Raw genomic sequence first — 21680 nt, 5'->3', positions numbered from 1 at the left:
CGGCGTGACACCTCCTCTTTGCTTACGTCTTAGGAAGTGAAGGCTCTATAAAGTCTAGGTAGGTAATATCGTTCGCCATTTTTGTTCTTTCGTTGCCGAGCTACCAGACGAGGGATCAATTTGCCACACCGTTAAACATTATCATGTCGTAGCTCCTATGATAATAAATCAAATGCACTGTAATTCAGCAAATAATTGAGCGGCAAATAACATTCTCGTGTGCTTTCTGCGAACGCCAACGAAGGAGCCAAAATGGCGGGCGATTATATTATTTATCGAGCCTTAGGAAGTGTATAACTTCTTCACCAGCGAATCACAAGACGCACACGTTTAAATGTAGCCGACCTGCAACGTGATTGGCTGCCGGAAATTAGAGCGACGGGACTATAGTGTGCCACACGTGGTCGTCTATCATTATTCTATCGTATTGGAATGATCTGTCATGAGTTGAAGGATAAACTTAAAACTTAGCAACGTCTTTACTGTAGGTTAGGCAGTACATTGGGGTGAATTGTTTTTTCCACGTTTGGTATTGTATTTGACGTTTCTGCTTTTGAAATTTGGACATGGAGAAGAATGAAACGTGTGAAGTGGACAGACAGAATAAGAAATGAAGCTGTGTTAGAAAAAGTGGGTGCTGAAACTGATTAGGAAGAGAAAAAGGAATTGCCTGCGTCACTGGCTGAGAAGAAATTGTCTACTGAAGGATGCACTAGAAGGAATGGTGAACGGGAATTCGGGGTAAAGAAGATATCAGATGACAGACGATATTAAGATAGCCTGTATGGATCATATGAGGAAGCAAAGAGGAAGGCAGAAAATAGGAAATATTGGAGGAAGCTGGGTTTGCAGTGAAAGACCTGCCTTTGGGCAGAACACTAAATGAATGAAATGAAATAATGGCTTACGACACGATGGTATGTAATATCGTCATACTTTCGCTACAGTGAAAAATATTTCTCTGTGTTACATTTATTTAGTGTTTTGTAGAATAAGAAAAAAAATATTTTCGGCGTGTCTCACAAATTTTAGGTGCGTTTTCATCATTGAAAATCATAGTAGTCTTGCAATTACTGCTAAAGTGTTGTGATTTTGAACTAATTTTATTTTCTACCGACTCGGACTATATCCTCCGAATGAAATTATCTGTAGTAATGTCACGAGAGGTCTGAGATTTATCTGGGAAATCTCAGACCTCGAGTGGCATTTATTAGGATTATTTCGTGAATAAAATAAAAATGTAAATACTATATCCCTAAAATTCGATCACAAAATGTTAATAATTGTTTATTAACGAATACTTAACCTATTCAGACATTGTGAAGTTGAAATACTTGTAGATGAATATCGATTACTGCAATGATTATTCAGTAATGCCAATTGCGAAATACAGGTTTAACAAAGTTAATTACATGTACTGCACTTTTCTCTTACTATTATAACATAAATACATTTTCATTATCTGCTGAAATCATAATTTAATTTAACAGTAACAGTGGGGACAGCTATATATACCAATGCTTATGTATTCACAGCGAGACATGTTGCTACACAGTGAAGCCATCTCTGTATAGATAGGCCTAATTAAAACACGAATTTTATTACGCCATACGGAAGGCAGTTTGATGAAAAGACGTTATTATTACTATGCAAGGTCATTGGGTTTGATATGCGATGACGTTTCATAAATTTGAATATCTGACTTTCTATTAATTGTTTCATTTCATTCACAAAATACAAATTTTATAGGCTACTTATAGGTTATGTTACCTGTGGGAGCAGGACCAATGTCAGCTGTGTCTTATTTCGACCGTTACAATCAGTGCTACACGAAAGCATTTTTTATAGCTCGACAAACGCATTCTCGCTGTAGTGTGTAACGGAACTAAAGCTGCATCTACACAGTTCAATATTCCAATCGCGTATACGTGCAATCTGGGAAGAATATTGAAAGAATCAAGTTTAAAAGGTACGTTCAATTAAGATGCATGAAGATTCTGTGTCTACATGGTGCGCCGTTTTGAACGTCGTCTTCACTGCGTAAATATATTAATTAATATTAAATATCAATCTTGCATTCATTGCTTTAAAGTTGAAAGAAAGTTTAACCGTGTAGTTGCATCTTAATGTATTCATGATCATCAATTTACGGGGAAACAGTTGGCGACAACGACTAAACAAAAGAACGACCATGCGATAAATTAATAGCGATAAATCTAGCTGCAAAAATTATCGCAAAGTCTGACTGTGATCGGTTGGAATTCAAAATTTCATTACACTTCATTGGTCTAAAATGGAATGACGTCATTTAAACGAAATAGTCAATATAATATCGCTCTTCCATGTCAGTTCGGCATTCCATGTCTCAATCTTATGTTGTCTTAAATGCTTTGTAGCATATTGACCACAAGGAGAAAGAATTCCGTTCTTTGTAATGTAATGGAGATTAGTAAGATTGAGTTAAAACTAAAGTTTTTATTGTGAAATTGGAAGAACTGAACCATTAGTTACCGAAAATGATAGGATCTTCCAATATCCCAGTGCTAGAGTGTGGGATTATAATTCTGTAGGGGAGAGTCGGTAGTATCGGACATCGGGTAATATCGGACAGTGCGTTTCTTTCATCTACCACCATATGGTAGTACCTGAATGACATGGTTACGTTTCTCTATGCGACATCACAGAAACGTAACCATGTCAATCAGGTACTATCATCGTGTGGTAGATGAAAGAAACTCACTGTCCGATACTACCCAACTCTCTCCCTAAATTTGAGTTCGGTTCCTAGTTTTGCATGGAGTTGTGTATGTAATGGACGAGATCAGGACATGAGGCGTTTGATTTTCTTTCTTTTCCTCAGTAGTAAAAATGTCATGTCACAAGATCACTGGATTTAATGTTTCCTTCAACTATTTTTCTTATAACTTCTTGTCATCTTCAAATAAGACTACTGCACGGGTACTGGATGATATGTTCTGCTGGTTTCTTTCTTAAACCGCCATGGTTGTGCACCGTCGCCTGTTGCTAAGATTCGTAAATATTTAACATATATTTAACTGTTTAACAGAAAAGGTGCCTATTGCAACAGGCGTAAGACAGGGTATTAGTCTCAGCCCGATTCTCTTCAATACTATTATGGATGAAATTATAAAAGAACCCAAAAATGCAGCCCCAGGATATAAATTAGGAAAACAGGAAATTAAAATCATATGTTGTGCTGACAGGGCTGAACAAGAAGACGAACTACAAAAATTATTATATAAATTTCAAATAACAGCAGAACGATTTAACATGACTATTACACTCTTACTACGTCATACTACTTTTGACCAATAAAACGGTACGATAGGACGTATTTCAACCAATCATGGCTGCTTATCGCACAATTTTATCGCGTCCCTAGCATTTGTTTAATTTTATCGCGTCCCTAGCATTTGTTTCTTTGTTTGTCAACATTTGAAACTGCGCTGGTCTGGACGTCAAAAAAAATATATATAAAATTACAAATCACTCCAGTCGATGCACAGCAGTTTCAAATATGACTCGCATTGGCATTCAACAACAAGAATTAATAAAAATCACTGATCATACCTATGCATCTTCTGAAGTCCGATTTACAAATAAATGAAGAGCACCATTCGGAAATCCTGAATAAGTTGAATACACCATATAGGCCTAAATCAACGAGTTCCACTTCTATTACGCACACGTCCAATATAACATCAATTGAACCACCAACCACATTCAAATTTGAAAATTGTACATTCAATAATTATTCCTTTTAAAATTATTCATTCGGAAATCCTGAATAAGTTGAATACACCATGTAGGCCTAAATCAACGAGTTCACGTCTATTACGCACACGTCCAATATAACATCAATTGAACCACCAACCACATTCAAATTTGAAAATTGTACATTCAATAATTATTCCTTTTAAAATTATTCATGTTTATTTTTTATGTCATCGTCGTTAATTAAAACTTTTCTAACACTTGTGTATATTAGTTAGGTTATGTTATAGCTTCTGCTATATGATATTATGGATAGTCACGTATCAGAGATTGTTTAATATTAAGATTTATTGAAAATCATCTGTCAAGTGACGTTGATTACTGGGATTCGGATAATTGAAGTGGAATGTTGCATTTTAATAAAAATGAAACTGAATCAACAATGTCTTCTTGACTAGTAACAGTCCACAGAGTTCAATGATGATTCCATAGTTGGCACAACTGATACCGGTAACAAGAAAACATAATCATAAAACACTACTGCCATCTAGCGTAATGTTGAGATGGTATAATAATAATAATAATAATAATAATAATAATAATAATAATAATAATAATAATAATACTTATTTGTCAGAAACCAGTGTACAAGGCCTGGATATGACATCGTCAGGTTCTATAGTTGATACATTTGAAGACAGTTGTATTTTCATAAGCCAATTAATATTTTATTGTATTGGAGTACTTTGTTACTTCTAATCTTTATATACTTTCTTCTAATCGTGTAATAGTCAATTAAATCCCACTCGAGTTTTGATTTTCTCTAGATAAATCAAAACCTCTAGTGAGATTACTGTTGAGAATATCACTCGACAAAACCAAATCGCAAACAATTTCAAAGCAGCCGCTAAGATGCAAATTGGCAATCTATAATAAAACAGTAGAACAAGTAATGAGCTTTAACTACCTAGGAACAAAAATAACAAGCAATAAGAACCTAGGAGAAGAAGTAAGGGAACAGATGATTAAAGCTAACACAATATCAGGATTTTTAAGAGACATTATTTGGAGGAATAAATGTATGACCATAGAAAGCAAAATTCGAATCTACAAGACATGTGTAAGACCAGTTTTAACGTATGCAACAGAAACCAGAGCAGAAACAAAAAAAAACTGAAATGATGATGATAACAACAGAGATGAGATCGCTCAGGAGTATTACGGTTTACACAATACATGATAGACGAACAAATGAGGAAATTAGAAGTAAATGTGGAATACAAGACGTCACAAAATGGATCAAAGGAAGAAGAAAAGGCTGGAGAGATCACGTTTCAAGAATGACAGATGAACGACTTCCAAAAATCGCGATGGTAGGAAAACTAGACACCCCAAGACCTTTGGGACGACCTCCTACACGATGGAAAGAAAGCTGGTCACCATTATCAGAATAGACAGCGTTGGAAAAGACAGGATTTAATCCTACAATACGAAGAAGAAGAAGAAGAAGAAGAAGAAGAAGAATTATCTTTTCTTGATTTTAGACGCCCTGTTGGCGAGACCCGATAACACGAAAGGTCTAAGAAATGTATTAAGATATATCTGTAATATTTTGGAACTACATGTGACATCTCTTTGTACCTTAGGGGTTGTGAACTGATATGAAAGATTTTTCTCATCTCATCCCTTCGTCTTGATGACTATGCGCGAAATGCATCAACTATGGTCTGATAGCAATACAGAAATCTTTCCTAACCTTCCTGCAAAAATCATAAAAAATAAATACTGGTAAAGTATTTGTTTATTTGTTTTATTTTGTCGTTTTTAATACATACCATTTCACACAATGTGCTGCTGTGAGGGCCCAATTCTCATTCAAAATGGAGGCTCCACATGTGTGAAGTGATGATACCTGAAGTGAGAGCTGTAACATTGAAATCAATATATGTATATGTGTAATTTAATGAAGTAAGTAGGACTTATATTTATGCTTTAAATATACTAATAATAATAATAATAATAATAATAATAATAATAATAATAATAATAATAATAATAATAATAATGCTTTTAATTTATTAAAATCTTATTTAAATAATAAATTTCAAGCTACTAAAATTGATAATGAATTAAGTGAATTTATTAACATTAAAACAGGACTTCCGCAAGGAACAGTCCTTGGACCGATTTTATTTTTAATATATATTGATGACCTTTTAATGATAGACGTTAAAGAATGTGAAGGTGATTTATATTCGTATGCTGATGTTACTGTTTTACTTTGTAGTGAAAAAAAGTGGACTAATCTTATTATAATGCAAATTGCGGCTTAAAATTAATAAAAAAATGATTCGATTTAAATTAATTTATAATTAATGAAGATAAAACAATAGCTATTCCATTTTCATTAAATAAGAAAGGTAATAAAAACCAATTTCCACTACACTAAAAATTAAAATGCATAATTTTGACTATTCCGATATAAATTGCAATTGTTCAGCTAGAATTGAAGTTAATAAGGTAAAATACCTAGATTTAATAATTTTATTGATAATCATTTAAAGTGGAAGAATCATATTCATTATATTTGTAAAAAATTACGTAAAACATTATATTACTTTGTTCTAAGAAATATTTTGTGAATTAACTGTTTACGTAAAATTTATTTTGCATTATTTGATCCTATTTATATGTAAGGTTTTATAGGTGGAACTTTTTATCCAAATTTTATCCGTTAATATTACTACAGAAAAAAAGTATTAAAAATTTGTTTAAAAACCAGGAAGATTACTCAACTGAATTTTTGTTTAAACATTTCAAAGTTTTCAACATTAAACAAATTTATTATTTTAATTTATTAAAATATTTTCACAGAAATCTTAATAACTTTGAAAGGTATATGCATAAATATAGAACTAAAAATATGAATTCTCTGCGTTTATCTGAACCTAAATGTAAAACCAATGCAGCTTTTTATCATAGCATGAGTCAAGATCCCAAATTATTAAACAAATTTTATTCTAATATTATTTTAACCACTAATCCTCTCCAAGTTAATAAAAAATAAATAAAAAAATGTGTTGGATTTATAGTTTGGGTTTAAAGATATTTAACACTTTTTAATCTGTATTCACTCTCAATTTTAATTTTATTTTTGTCTGTATTGGAATCCCCTTCTGAGCACGAGTCTTACTCATTCAGGAGTGGGCTAGTTTATCTTTCATTGTATTTATTAACTTGTATTCATTTCAAACTTACTAGCAATAAAATGAAAAATAAAATAAATAAAATTAATAATAATATTAATATAACAATGTTAATATATTGACAATAATTGATGCACCGGTAACTGAACGATTAGAACAGTGGTCGTCAGCACTCGCTGATATGGGTAAAGTGTAAGGAGTGTAACGAAATATACTCCGTCTTGCAGAAGGGATAAGGAGACAACATACCCGCCATCATCCACGGTTGCACGCTAGTGCAATGTGTTATACGCGGGTAAGAGACGCTAGCCCGAGGGTGCACTGTGCTGATGACCACTGGACTATAGCTTTCCATGGCACTAATGCCTTTTCGAGTTCCGGGGTGTCTAAATGTCGTGGACGTAAACTGTGTTTGGTGGTAGGGTTTCGAGGATAATCCAGTTTCCCCTACCGATGTTTCATCATTACTTCATTAATTATTTTCTTTGCACCTTGTTACGTAATTTTCCTCATAAAATAACAACTACGCTCTACGTTAACCCGTTTAAGAAAATGAATCTTGAGCGTATAACGAATGGAAATGAATTCAGCCAATTTGCGGTTTTGTGCTTAGATTTCCCAGAACTATTTTACGAGATATATTTTGAATAAATTATCTTTTTTTTTACATAAGTAGAAATATAGATATCATAAATGTCTTTACATTAGTGTTCTCGGTTCCAGGAAAGACTTTGTATAATATTTTTGTCACGTTTACAGTACATAAGTGCTGTAATAATAAAATTTAATTATTAACCATTCACTTTAAGTAATATATTATACAGGATGAATTTTAAAGCAATAAATCCAACTAAGCAACTATTATTGTTCCTCCCTCAGACTTGATATGAAAGTTACTGTTATAATGCATCACATTGTGTTTAGAATGTGAACATATTTTGTGATGTTTGCATGTTGAGAACGAAAACATTAATAAAGCAAAAAGTGACCAATTCTTATGAGAACAAATGTTTAGTGTACCATTCCAGGGAATTGTGATCGAACAGCATCGTAACCATTGACGATGCGGCTGCCTCTGGTGATTGGGATTCTTGGAACAGTTTTCCCTGCGAAAAGAAATATTGTGTTATAAGCCAGTTTCTTTTTTAAATGTTAAAAGTGATATTATACCAGATGACCTGGAGGATAACAGCAATGAAGAAAAAACATAGAGAAATCGGTTTTAATGCAAAGAAAAAACAATCAAAGTTTCAATAATTAGAATTGAAGTGAATTAATTGTAATGACACTACTGAACTGATTTTACTGCAAAGAGTACAGCTTCTGTCACTATACTACTACTACTACTACTACTACTACTACTACTACTACCACTACTAGTACCGCTGCTACTACTACTGCTGCTGCTACTACTACTACTACTACTACTACCACTACTACTACTACTACTACTACTACCACTACTACTACTACTACTACTACTACTGCTACTAGTACCGCTGCTACTACTGCTGCTGCTACTGCTACTACTACGACTACCGATACTATTGTTACTGCTACTACTACTACTACTACTACTACTACTACTACTACTACTACTACTACTACTACTACTGTTACTGCTACTACTACTACTACTACTAGTACCGCTGCTACTAATACTACTACTAATACTACTACTACTACCGATACTATTGTTACTGCTGCTGCTACTACTACTACTAGTACCGCTGCTCTACTACTGCTGCTGCTGCTCATACTACTACTAATAATACTACTACTACTACTACTACTACTACTACTACCGATACTATTGTTACTGCTACTACTACTAGTACCGCTGCTACTACTGCTGCTGCTACTACTACTACTACTAATACTACTACTACTACCGATATTATTGTTACTGCTACTACTACTACTACTACTACCACTACTACTACTACTACCGATACTATTGTTACTGCTACCACTAGTACTGTTACTGCTACTACTACTACTACTATTACTGCTACTACTACTACTACTACTACTACTACCGATACTATTGTTACTGCTACTACTACTGTTACAGCTACTACTAATACTACTGATACTAATCGATACTATTGTTACTACTACTACTACTACTACTACTACTACTGTTATTGCTACTACTACTGTTACTGCTACTACTACTACTACTATTACTGCTACCACTAATACTACTGTTACTGCTACTACTAATACTACTACTACTACTACTACCACCACCACTACTACTACTACTACTACTATTACTGCTACTACCGATACTAATTTTAATACTACTACTGTTATTGCTACTACTACTAATACTACTGCTACCACTACTACTTCTACTACTACTACCACTACTACTTCTACTACTACTACCACCACTACTACTACTGCTACTACTACTACTAATGCTACTTCTACTACTACTACTATTACTACTACTGCTACTACTTCTACTACTACTACTAGTACTACTACTACCATTTTCACTATAACTACTATTAGATCTGTTTATTCGATGACAAGTTGCTGATAAATGCTTCCTTTAAAAAACCTGATTTCTCTAAGTGTGAAGCTGCTTATTAACAACTGAACAGAAATTAAAGTATTATGTGAATCACATTATGTACCTTAAAAACTCGTATACAAAAAGAAAGAAGACAATAGACTTAATTAGGCAAGCGAATGCGTCCCAAGTGTTCCATAAATCTCGACTGTCATCTCACCTTGAGTTACAGCGGCCGCTAAGACGGCAAGAAGTATCAGGCTTCGCATCATCGTAGCGTTCCTGTATTCGCCTCAGAAGGAACTGATTTCATTGCAGTCTCCCCGAGCCTTTTATACGTTAAACACTCCTCCACTATTATAATAATTATGATAATCGCATTGATATTTTATCTCACATTTGTGAAGATAATTATGTCGTGGGTCGTACCGAAGTACCGCGATATCAATTAGTTTGCACTAAAGGAATCACTAAGCTTCCTCTAATTATAACCCGAAAGCTGTTGTCAGAGCATTTGTACATTTTGTGTTATCTTATTATTATTAAGTTTTGATACATGATATAACGTTGTCTTTATCTTAGTCAACATAATCATTATCAAACATACAAGGACTGAATGTAGGCCTATCTGGGCTTTGCACCTAATCCCTTCTTACTACACTATGTCATTCTTTATTTATAACTTCTTTATTTAAATGTGGAGTAATTTCACTTAATTTACTTCTATGACTGTTGAAAAAATGTGTTTAAAAATGCAAAAATTCCTACGGAAAATCACTGGCAAGGATAGAATCAGTCTTCAAGTAAGGGAATGAATCTGAATGCATGAAGAATAGACGAATAATCTACTGCTGATAGGTTAATACTTACTTACTGGCTTTTAAGGAACCCATAAGCCCGCCATTGGTCCCTATCCTGTGCAAGATTAATCCAGTCTCTATCATCATATCCCACCTCCCTCAAATCCATTTTAATATTATCTTCCCATCTACGTCTCAGCCTCCCCAAAGGTCTTTTTCCCTCCGGCCTCCCAACTAACACTCTATATGCATATCTGGATTCGCCCATACGTGCTACATGCCCTCCTACCTCAAACGTCTGGATTTAATACAATGCGTGCAGTTCTGTGTTGTGTAACTTTCTCCATTCTCCTGTAACTTCATCCCTCTTAGCCCCAAATATTTTCCTAAGAACCTTATTCTCAAACGCCCTTAACCTATGTTCCTCTCTCAAAGTGAGAGTCCAAGTTACACAACCATAAAGAACAACCGGTAATATAACTGTTTTATAAAGTATAATTTTCAGATTTTTTGACAGCAGACTGGATGATAAAAGCTTCTCAACCGAATAATAACAGGCATTTCCCATATTTATTCTGAGTTTAATTTCCTCCCGAGTATCATTTATATTTCTCAATGTTGCTCCCAGATATTTGAATTTTTCCACCTCTTCAAAAGATAAATTTCCAATATTTATATTTCCATTTCGTGCAATATTCTCGTCACGAGACATAATCATATACTTTGTCTTTTCGGGATTTACTTTAAAACCTATCTCTTTACTTGCTTCAAGTAAAATATCCGTGTTTTCTCTAATCGTTTGTGGATTTTCTCCTAATATATTCACGTCTTCCGCATAGACAAGCAGCTGATGTAACCCGTTCAATTCCAAACTCTCTCTGTTATCCTGGACTTTCCTAATGGCATACTCTAGAGCAAAGTTAAAAAGTAAAGGTGATAGTGCATCTCCTTGCTTTAGCTGACAGTGAATTGGAAACGCATCTGACAGAAATTGACCTATACGGACTCTGCTGTACGTTTCACTGAGACACATTTTAATTAATCGAACTAGTTTCTTGGGAATACCAAATTCAATAAGTATATCATATAAAACTTCTCTCGTAACCGAGTCTTATGCCTTTTTGAAATCTATGAATAACTGATGCACGATAGGTTAATAATAATAATAATAATAATAATAATAATAATAATAATAATAATAATAATACTTATTTATTTATTCTGGCGAAGTTAAGACCATCAGGTCTTCTCTTCCACTTAGCCAGAAACAAAAGAAGCTGATACAATTTGCAGTAATACAAGTTAATAATTACAGACTAAATACACTGTGTCGACACTAAAAGTATACAGAAATAACATATGCACTTAGACAATATGTTTCACAACTGGAAAAACATGAACTAACACAAATAAAATTTAAAAAATATCAGCATCTGATCATATTTATTTGCCGATGATCCGAGAGTAATCACAGAATAAATAATATTGAATTGTAATACAACAAGGTTTATACTAATCCAAGTTGCACATCACGCAATGTCCAAGACATTCATATGCATAATCAGCTGTATTGTTTTTCGTTACGTATCGCTACAACTTTCGCGGTGTGATTATAAGACTATAAATTGTCAATGCCAATCAGGGGTAATATTCAATAAAGTTTGTTGCCTTCCTATGAGTTCGTGAATCAATACTAACACAATAAAGTAAAATAAAATACATTACAGTTTCATAATCATGATGGATTTTACATTAAAAATGTTATTTATGCTGAAATAATAATATTATAAACAACGCACAACTCTCCAGTGTCTAACATATTATCTGCTTCCTAAGAAAGATCCACAGAAGCTGCAGACTGGTGTAATACCATATTCATGGTTGTCTATATTAAGATTTTTTCCCATATTTCTTTTAATATTAAGTTGTCGAAAATATACAATTAGAATTTTCTTGCTACAAGCCAATATACAAGGCTATCATTTCAAAATTTCCCAGTCTAAATAACTATATTTTTTAAATTGAATTTAATAAACAAAAACACAAGTTAAATATTGAGGGCGAAGTTTAAAAGCAGTCTTAATTGCATATTGCAGCCGTGGCGAAAATGTGAGTCACGAGCACATTGTGGCTCGCAATGATAGCTGTGCATTTCTCTTACTTCCTGCCTTCCCCAGCCCCCACCCTCCCACTCACTGGAGTCAAACTCCGTTCCATTTGCTTATTTGTCTCTGACCTGCGAGTGGCGTATCGTCCAATGTCTCTCTCGAAACCATGTACCTCTACAAAAACGAAAGTTTCGAGGAGAATGGGAGGACGCATTTTTTTGCTGCCAATATGATGAGAATATTAAATGTATTATTTATTCACAAGTATTACGAGGAAAACGGTTGTATAACATAAAACGGCATTATACTACATGTCACTCATGAAACATTAAAAGGTGAAGTATTATTATTATTATTATTATTATTATTATTATTATCTCTGTACGTCGATCATTTTTCAGCAGATGTACGAATAATGCCGTTAGATCTTCAATGTAAACTCACTGATTTACTATGTGATGCTATGAAAGCTAGATGTAAGGACTTGACAAATGTTGAACTTTTCAAATCTTTGCCAAAAAAATAAATGTCCGAAGCTTCGTTCTTTCGCTTGCTCTGTTGAAGCCATGTTCGCTACAACTTACGTTTGTGTGAAAAATTATTTTCAACAATTAAAATATTAAAAACCAAATTTAGATCACGACTGACAGACAAATATCTCCGTGATCAACTACGACAGGCAGTAAGTGACATAATTCCTGATTTTGAAACTCTATCGCAGAGACATTCTGAAGACAGTTAATTTTAGGTTGTAATAATGTGTCTATGTTTTTTTGTTCATTTCTTTCTTCGTTACACGTACTAAACATTAGTTTGTAACCTTATAGTGTATAAAATTATATTTAAGTGCTTGACATAAGGAAAATGGAATTCGTTAATAAGTCAGACAGTTGCTTCACTTCCCCTTCGGGTGTCCGCCTCCCTCCATAGGTGCTATGCACGTTGCAGGTTACACAGTGGCTCGGCGCATGATGACATTTTCGCCACGGCTAGCATATTGAGTTTCACCTCATCACCCACAATGAAATTTCAAATGGCACTCCTATCTTGCGATACTTAAATTTGAAAGAGTATTCAATTGTTTATACATCTCATTCATTTCATTTCGCATCTTTTGTTTTCTATCGTCGCCTAGCAATCAGAAACCTTTTAAATTTTATCAAAATACAGAAAAGGCTAGTTCATTTGGCTGTAGAATGAAAATACAGTTTATTTTCAAGTAATTTATTATATTTACTAAATTAAATGTTCAAAATGTGCTCCATTCTTAGCTAGACACTAATGCAACCTAATTTTAAAAGAGCATTAACATCTTCAGGGGTTCCATCCATCTTAGAACCTTCCGAGATCAACCGTTCAGACGGCAAGAGACCCGATGGTCTGACTCTAGTCCAGTGGCGTGTAGGCAAATCCTTAATTTGGGATTCCACATGTGTGGATACACTGGCCCCTTCTCATCTGTCTTCAACCTCTAAGACACCAGCATCTGCAGCAGAAAGTGTCGCTGTCAGTAAACACCATAAATATAAACATCTTGCAGATAATTATATTTTTGTCCCTTTTGCGGTTGAAACGTTTGGATCATGGTGTAGTGTAGCCAAAGCTCTCATCTCCACCATAGGCAGAAGTTTAGTGCAGCTTTCTGGGGACCCTCGAAGCAGTCAATATCTACATCAGCGCATTGGTATCGCCATTCAGAGCGGTAACGCTACAAGTATTCTTGCATCCTTCCCCGAGTCCTCTTATTAAATGAAATTTTCTTCCTTTAATTATTCAATTTATTTGTATTTTATTATAATATACATTTTAATGTGAATACAATTTTTTTTATTTTGAAATTACTCGCGAACTTTTAGGTGTGTTTCCTGACTAATCAGATTAGATTCTTGAGTTATTAAATTTTTTCAGTCCTTGAATATTCTCAGGCGGAGGAGCATAAACAACTGATTTCAAATGATCTCAGACGAAGAATTCAAGCGGCGCCAGGTCTGGAGATCTCGCCGGCCATTCTACTACATCTCTCCTATCAACCCATTTTCCAGGATATTTTCTATCCACCATTGTAGCAAAGGTACTGGATAGTATGGGGGAGCTCTGTCCTGTTGAAAATGCAAATTTTGCTTTATAAGTAGAGGCATATTTGTGATGCATAAGTCTGTTTGTCAAAATTTTTCCCTTCATCCACTCAAAAAGATCAGTGTGTCTGTCAGAATAATCTTCACGTAGGTGTTGTAGCAATTACGTTTTGTAAGGATACCACTTGTTTTGGTGAAGCAAACTTGCAATAGATGTTTGGTTTGCGTCATATCCTTTTGATAACTGTGGAGTGTTTTTGGGCTATTTGCGGCTGTAGCCAGTATAATTATTGAAGACTGTACATCCGATATTGTTGTCAGACGTCCACTTCTCCTTTTATCAGCTGCACTTCTAGTATCACGAGATTGATTGATAAGTTTAGTCACAAAGTTGTGGCTGTATGCATGTTCAATGTGATAACTAGGGACTGTACTTTGGCCCAGAAGGCCACAAGATTAAGTAGACAATGCACGTCCATTTAGCAAGCGAAGTAGGTGAAGCTGTTGTACCTAGGGACAGTTTTTTAAATTTCAATTTTTAAATTTTATTATAAATTTTCATAACTTTTTATTATTAACAACAGCATCTTTCAAGGATAAAGTATCTTAGAAGAAGTAAGGTTTCAATTAAATACATTTTTTTAGATTTTTTTTTTTAATTTTCCTAAAGTGCTACACACTGTCCCTAGGTACATCACAGTGATGCACCTTGGGACATAGGATGACATACCTTGGGACATGGCTCAACATAATATTAATGTAACTAATATTTTATTAAGTTTATAATTTTGTGACTCGTGACGGGAATAGTGTACGAAATGTAAATATAAAAATTGGAAATTTATCTTTTGAAGAGGTGCAGAAGTTCAAATATCTTGGAGCAACAGTAACAAATATAAATAATACTTACTTACTGGCTTTTAAGGAACCCGTAGGTTCATTGCCGCCCTCACATAAGCCCGCCATCGGTCCCTATCCTGTGCAAGATTAATCCAGTCTCTACCATCATATCCTACCTCCCTCAAATCCATTTTAATATTATCTTCCCATGTACGTCTCGGCCTCCCCAAAGGTCTTTTTCCCTCCGGCCTCCCAACTAACACTCTATATGCATTTCTGGATTCGCCCATACGTGCTACATGTCCTGCCCATCTCAAACGTCTGGATTCTATGTTCCTAATTATGTCAGGTGAAGTATACAATGCGTGCAGTTCTGTGTTGTGTAACTTTCTCCATTCTCCTGTAACTTCATCCCTCTTAGCCCCAAATATTTTCCTAAGAATATAAATAATACTCGGGAGGAAATTAAACGCAGAATAAATATGGGAAATGCCTGTTATTATTCGGTTCAGAAGCTTTTATCATCCAGTCTGCTGTCAAAAAATCTGAAAGTTAGAATTTATAAAACAGTTATATTACCGGTTGTTCTTTATGGATGTGAAACTTGGACTCTCACTTTGAGAGAGGAACATAGGTTAAAGGTGTTTGAGAATAAGGTGCTTAGGGAAATATTTGGGGCTAAGAGGGATGAAGTTACAGGAGAATGGAGAAAATTACACAACACAGAACTGCACGCATTGTATTCTTCACCTGACATAATTAGGAACATTAAAACCAGACGATTGACATGGGCAGGGCATGTAGCACGTATGGGCGAATCCAGAAATGCATATAGAGTGTTAGTTGGGAAGCCGGAGGGAAAAAGACCTTTAGGGAGGCCGAGACGTAGATGGGAAGATAATATTAAAATGGGTTTGAGGGAGGTGGGATATGATCATAGAGAATGGATTAATCTTGATCAGGATAGGAACCAATGGCGGGCTTATGTGAGGGCGGCAATGAACCTCAAGGTTCCTTAAAAGCCAGTAAGTAAGTAAGTAAGTAAGTAAGTAAGTAAGTAAGTAAGTAAGTAAGTAAGTAAGTAAGTAAGTAAGTATAATTATGCAAAATACAGACAATTTACTATTGTATAAATATTATTAATGATAGGGTTTGCCTTTAAATTTAATGTAATAACAACAGTGATAATGTTACTAAGTTTAAAGTTATAAAATAGTCCAGTTCTCAATTTTCTTGACAGAAAACAATATTAGTTTTTCCAATTAAATGAATTTCTTATTATCCAAGGACGTATCTTTCAAATGACATTTCTAAAACATATTCTTTAGTGCCCCTTAGGCTTGAACCTTTTCTTTGAGAAGGTGGGGAAGTTTGATCAAAATATCCTCTGAAGGAAGGTAAAAAATTTGTATTGCTAATCCTGTAAAAACAAATAAATTATCATATTTAGTAAAACCTTTTTAGATACATACTTACTTATGACTTTTAAGGAACCCGGATGTTCATTGTCACCCTGACATAAGCCCGCCATCGGTCCCTATACTGAGCTAGATTAATCCAATCCCTATCATCACATCCCACCTCCCTTACATCTATTTTAATATTATCCTTCCATCTCCGTCTCGGCCTTCCCAAAGGTCTTTTTCCCTCTGGCCTCCCAACTAACACTCTATATGCATTTCTGCATTCGTCCATACGTAGTACATACCCTGCTCATCTCAAACGTCTGGATTTAATGTTCCTAATTACAGTGAGTAACAAAAATATTCGGACATCCGTCAACTAACAATTCAATGACATATATTTACATATAAATATATAAATTAAGCTTTTCTTATTTTTTCCCTAAAAGTATCCCATTTCATATAAACATTTTCAATACAACAATTCCAATTAACTTAATTTTCTTCTAATTATTAAAACATAAATGAAAAGATTTGATTTCTAATACTAACAAAAATATTCGGACACTTTTTGAAAACAAAGAATACTATTTCAGCTCGTTATTATTAGTATATTGTAGGTCCACCCTTCTGTTTAATAACCTCTTTATTAGTAAATTCATCAATTGATATTGTATTACATGACACTTATTATGTTGTAGCTCACTTCCATTATGTCTTATCAATAGGATTCGGCGTGGCATGCTATGTACTAATTTTTTTGTTATATCTATAGAAATTTTCACCCATTCTTCTTGAAGTCTTGCTTTTAGCTCTTCTTTAGAAGAAATAGGCCTTGATCCAACCCTCCTATCAAGTTCTTCCCATAAATATTCAATAAGGTTCTAATCCAGCGATTGTGGAGGAGGATGAAACACTTTAGGGCATTTGTAGAGTAGACATTCTTGTGCAATATAGGAGTTATGCTGGGATCGTTGTTCTGATAAAACATAAATTCCTTTTAAATTCCAAGCTTTTCTGCACTTTTCACTAAATTGTGTTGCAGGAGGTGTAGATAGTCTTCTTTCTTCATGATATTCTCGATGAACACCAACCCCAGAAGCTGACATTTACCCCCATATCATCACATTTCCTCTACCGTGTTTAACAGTAGCTCGCAAATTCTTGGTTTTCATTTCCTCCTTAGGCTTTCTCCTGACCATTTGTCTACCATCGCTGCCAAAGACATTGAATTTGCTCTCATAAAAAAAGAGCCTTTTTCCACCAATCTTCGCCTTTATTTTAATATACTTTAGCAAATTGAAGTCGTTTACGTCTATTCCTTTCACAAACATAAGGCTTTTTTTCGTGCTATTCTTCCGTTGTAGCCCCGTTTATGTATTGCCCTCTTAATTGTTTGGGCATGCACTTTTTTACCTGTAGCCGATTCAATTTCAGAAGCTAACTTCGGGGCACTTATACGAGGTTTCTTTTTAATCTGTCTGATAATAAGAGATTCTTCTCTGTCTGTAAGGACTTCTCGGCGACCTGTTTGCTTTCTCAGCTCTATTCTGTTCTCGTTTTTATATCTGAGAATTATGTCAGACACTGTACTTCTCTTCATCTGAATCAAATCTGCAATGTTTCGAATAGTTTTTCCCTTTTTCGTGATGGAATATCACTAACTGCCTCTGATTAAATATTTTTTGCTTACCTTTACGCCCCATTTTGTGTTCCGTCTTGCTCAAACGACAGCACAAGTAAGACTAAGTACTCTGGCATATTATTGAAACTCGGTACCTCCACCTACTTTGTAATGTAAGTGATCAACAGGGGTGTACAGAATAGGACCAACAGGGCTGTCCGAATGTTTTTGTTACGCAGTAAATTGTACAGGGACATCACTTTATTTTTACCAACATTTTTAACATTAACCTGGCTATACTCGGAAACACTGTTACCCCCTTCCATTACAGGAGTTTGATGTTACTAGTGCAATATGTAAACAAATCATTTTACTAGGTATAGGAGGAGAGAAAAGTAGTGTATCCATTTATGTTGTAGGGAAATACGATATTACGATTTTCAGTTTGATCATCACTTTTACGGAATTTATCAAAATACAGTAGAGTAGTAAGATTTTTTTTCAAAAACTCAACTTTTCAGGCGGCTATGTTTGTTATGTAATGTCTACTTTATTTAGCATATTAATTATTGATGTTATCATACAATATAGAGAGTGCATTTAAATTGAGGGGGTCATAAGTAAAGGGCTGTAAGTGCACTTAAGTTACTTTTCAGAAAATGGGGTTTAAATGTTTAAGCTTTCGTAAAATCGGTGAAATTTTTTATTTAAATTTTAATGTGTGATGCGATTAAAATATCCCTTTGCCACTAAAATTTTAGGTACTTTTGCTTACACTGGATGCACTTAACTCATGTTATTACAAATGTCACTAGCATTCCTTTGCTTCTAGCCACCTCAATTAAAAAAAAAGCTAATCAGAATTTTTAAACAAGTTGGTGAAAATGGTTGCCGTTCATTATAATGCAGGCTTCAATTCAGTACGCATATTATTAAAAACATTTTGAAGCATATTCTCTGAAATTGAATTTATCGTTTCTTGAATATAATTTTTTAGTACTATATTATTAATATAGGTTCTTTCTTCTATAGAAAACGCAATCATATTTATGAAACACACTATACACTGCAGTGTTTACTTCACTGCTTGAAGACTTCGAATGCAATAGCGGTCGTAAGTTTGTGTGTCTGACGGGAGCAAGGACATTAGTGAAGGGGTGGGAGTGAAGTACATTCAGAAATGCAGGTACAATAAAAATGCAAGTAAAAATAAAATGATGTCCCTGTATATTTGTTTAGTTTTATATAAATATATTAACATACCATTTCATTAGCAAGCTCTTTTTATGTCCGTGTTATGCAAATTGGTTTATTTGACGTAACCGCAAGCGTAATTTCTGCGTTTTTGCAAACATGTTTACTAACATACACATAAACATTTGGAATATAAAGTGTCCGAATAATTCTATTATTCACTGTATGTCAGGTGAAGGATATATTAGGTTAAATCGATATAGTTCATTCCATACTGCATTATCCTGGACTATTTTACATTTCACCGGAGACACTCTCCCTTCATATCCTTTTGCTAGTTTCCTCGTTTACGGACTACTATTTCAAGGACTACATGTGTGCAATGTCAGCTCTATTGTCGTGAAAACTTTTATCAGTTACTCTAATTTAACAGCGTATCTCGTAAAATCTTTATCTTGTAGTCTCACGGTTACAAAGTAGTGAACTACATAACCTCTCAAGATAACTGATGCCGATACGTTAATAATTGATGTCTTGCGATAAGATAAGTGTTCAACTTCGACATCACTTCCTGTTTAATCAGTTTCAGATCAAATTAAAGTGAAGTGCGAGTTCACGGAAGTAAATACTTGGGATGCTGTAAAAATAGATTTCAATGTTCTTAATCTTCTTTTTCTTCTTCTTCTTCCTCATCCTCCGCAAGATTAGGGTATTCACCGTGTGAGGGCTATAAGTGCCGTCCTTTTCACAGTCGTCGGGGATAAAAAAAAATGTCAATACAACATAGGGTCAAAATATCACCATTTAATATGAGAAAAATTCGTTCCGGCACCGGGAATCGAAACCGGGACCTCTCAGCTATACGCGCTGAGTACTCTTTCCAACTGAGCTCTGCCGGGACACGATCCACGGTGCCGGCCGAACTCCTCTCGTGGGCGAGACCTCATATATAATGAATATGTGATGTATTAACTGTTAGCAGTTGTCACAAACTGATGTTGAATATGGCCATAAAGTCATTTAAATATGCGCTTCTGCATGTATGACTTACATTGTCTAAAGTGCAGGTAGTAAGGCCGTAAAACATTACGAGAGGTCGCGGGTTCGATTCCCGGTGCCGGAACGAATTTTTCTCGAATTAAATGGTGATAATACACATTGGCTACTTCATAGTAGTCGTGTAATATTCAATGAGGTAGGCGAGACCTCATATATAATGAATATGTGATGTATAGGGTCAAAACTTGATAGTTTTCCAAGAAAAGTATTTCATCTCTTATTTCATTAGAGTTATTCTGCTTATATCGTTAGTAAAATTATGAAAATATTACATCAGTAGGTATATCTCGCAAATAATTAATATTAGTTTAAATACATATTTGTGTGTTCTTACGTTTTCGTGAAATTAAATAATAATGCATGCTTAAATTTGTTAATATTCTGGCGTGAGAGACGTGGCAACATGTTTAACAGGATCCATGCTGCTGACATCAGTCTGCACAGACGTACAGATTAACTGAGTTTCCTGTCCATAGGTCTCCTGCCGAGCGGATAACAGTTCAGTACAGGTATTCGATAAACAACTTACAATGTTATTCACAATTCAGGAGGAATATCATATGTTATTAATTTGTGGAGAAAGTCTTTGTAATTTAAGTGCTGCAAGAAAGATGTACCGTCAACGTTTTCCGTAAAGAAGGTTACCTAATCGGCAAATTTTTAGCAGTTTCTCAACGATTATATTAGAAACTAGGAGACTGTTTCCAAACCTAAATAGAAGAAAGAAGAAGAAGAAGAAGAAGAGGAAGGTCAAAAAGTAAGCTTATTTCTCAAGTGAATAATATATCATTATTACTACATACGAGTTAGGATATTTCACCTTTGATAATGAAATTACAAATGTAGTAAAATGTTTAAGGCTTAACGTAATATTTTGCAGTTATCAGTTGAATTATCATTCTCACTTAAAATTTGTTATATTCATCATCATCATCATCCTTCACGAATTAGGCCTCTGTAGACCTGTTTCGGCCCCATCTAGCAGTCTTCTTAACGGTCTTCCTGGTCGACGATGTCCTCTAGGTTTATATTGCATCATAATTTTTGGGATTCTTGAATTTTCCATTCTTCTTACATGATCTAGCCAATTGAATTTGTATCTGGTGATTTTT

The 21680-nt window shown here is 34.5% G+C and overlaps 1 protein-coding gene across 4 annotated transcripts in view; it reads right to left on the bottom strand.

The window, feature by feature from the left end:
• Window positions 1–21680, bottom strand: part of LOC138700351 (trypsin-1-like) — a 151590-nt gene that overhangs the window by 34238 nt on the left and 95672 nt on the right. For 2 of the 4 annotated variants that reach the window (XM_069826919.1, XM_069826920.1), the window contains exons 2-3: window positions 7962–8047; window positions 5571–5659 (exon numbers count right to left, since the gene is read on the bottom strand). The exons of 1 other annotated variant lie outside the window; for it this stretch is intronic. In XM_069826919.1, coding sequence (XP_069683020.1) covers window positions 5571–5659; window positions 7962–8047 — 175 coding nt within the window. Of the gene's footprint in view, window positions 1–5570; window positions 5660–7961; window positions 8048–9685; window positions 9811–21680 lie in introns of those variants that run through there. One more of the 4 variants, XM_069826917.1, reaches the window with a different exon arrangement.

The sequence above is a fragment of the Periplaneta americana genome, chromosome 5 (assembly GCF_040183065.1).
Source record: "Periplaneta americana isolate PAMFEO1 chromosome 5, P.americana_PAMFEO1_priV1, whole genome shotgun sequence".
Taxonomy (NCBI): domain Eukaryota; kingdom Metazoa; phylum Arthropoda; class Insecta; order Blattodea; family Blattidae; genus Periplaneta; species Periplaneta americana.
This window is presented reverse-complemented; position numbering and strand designations above follow the sequence as displayed.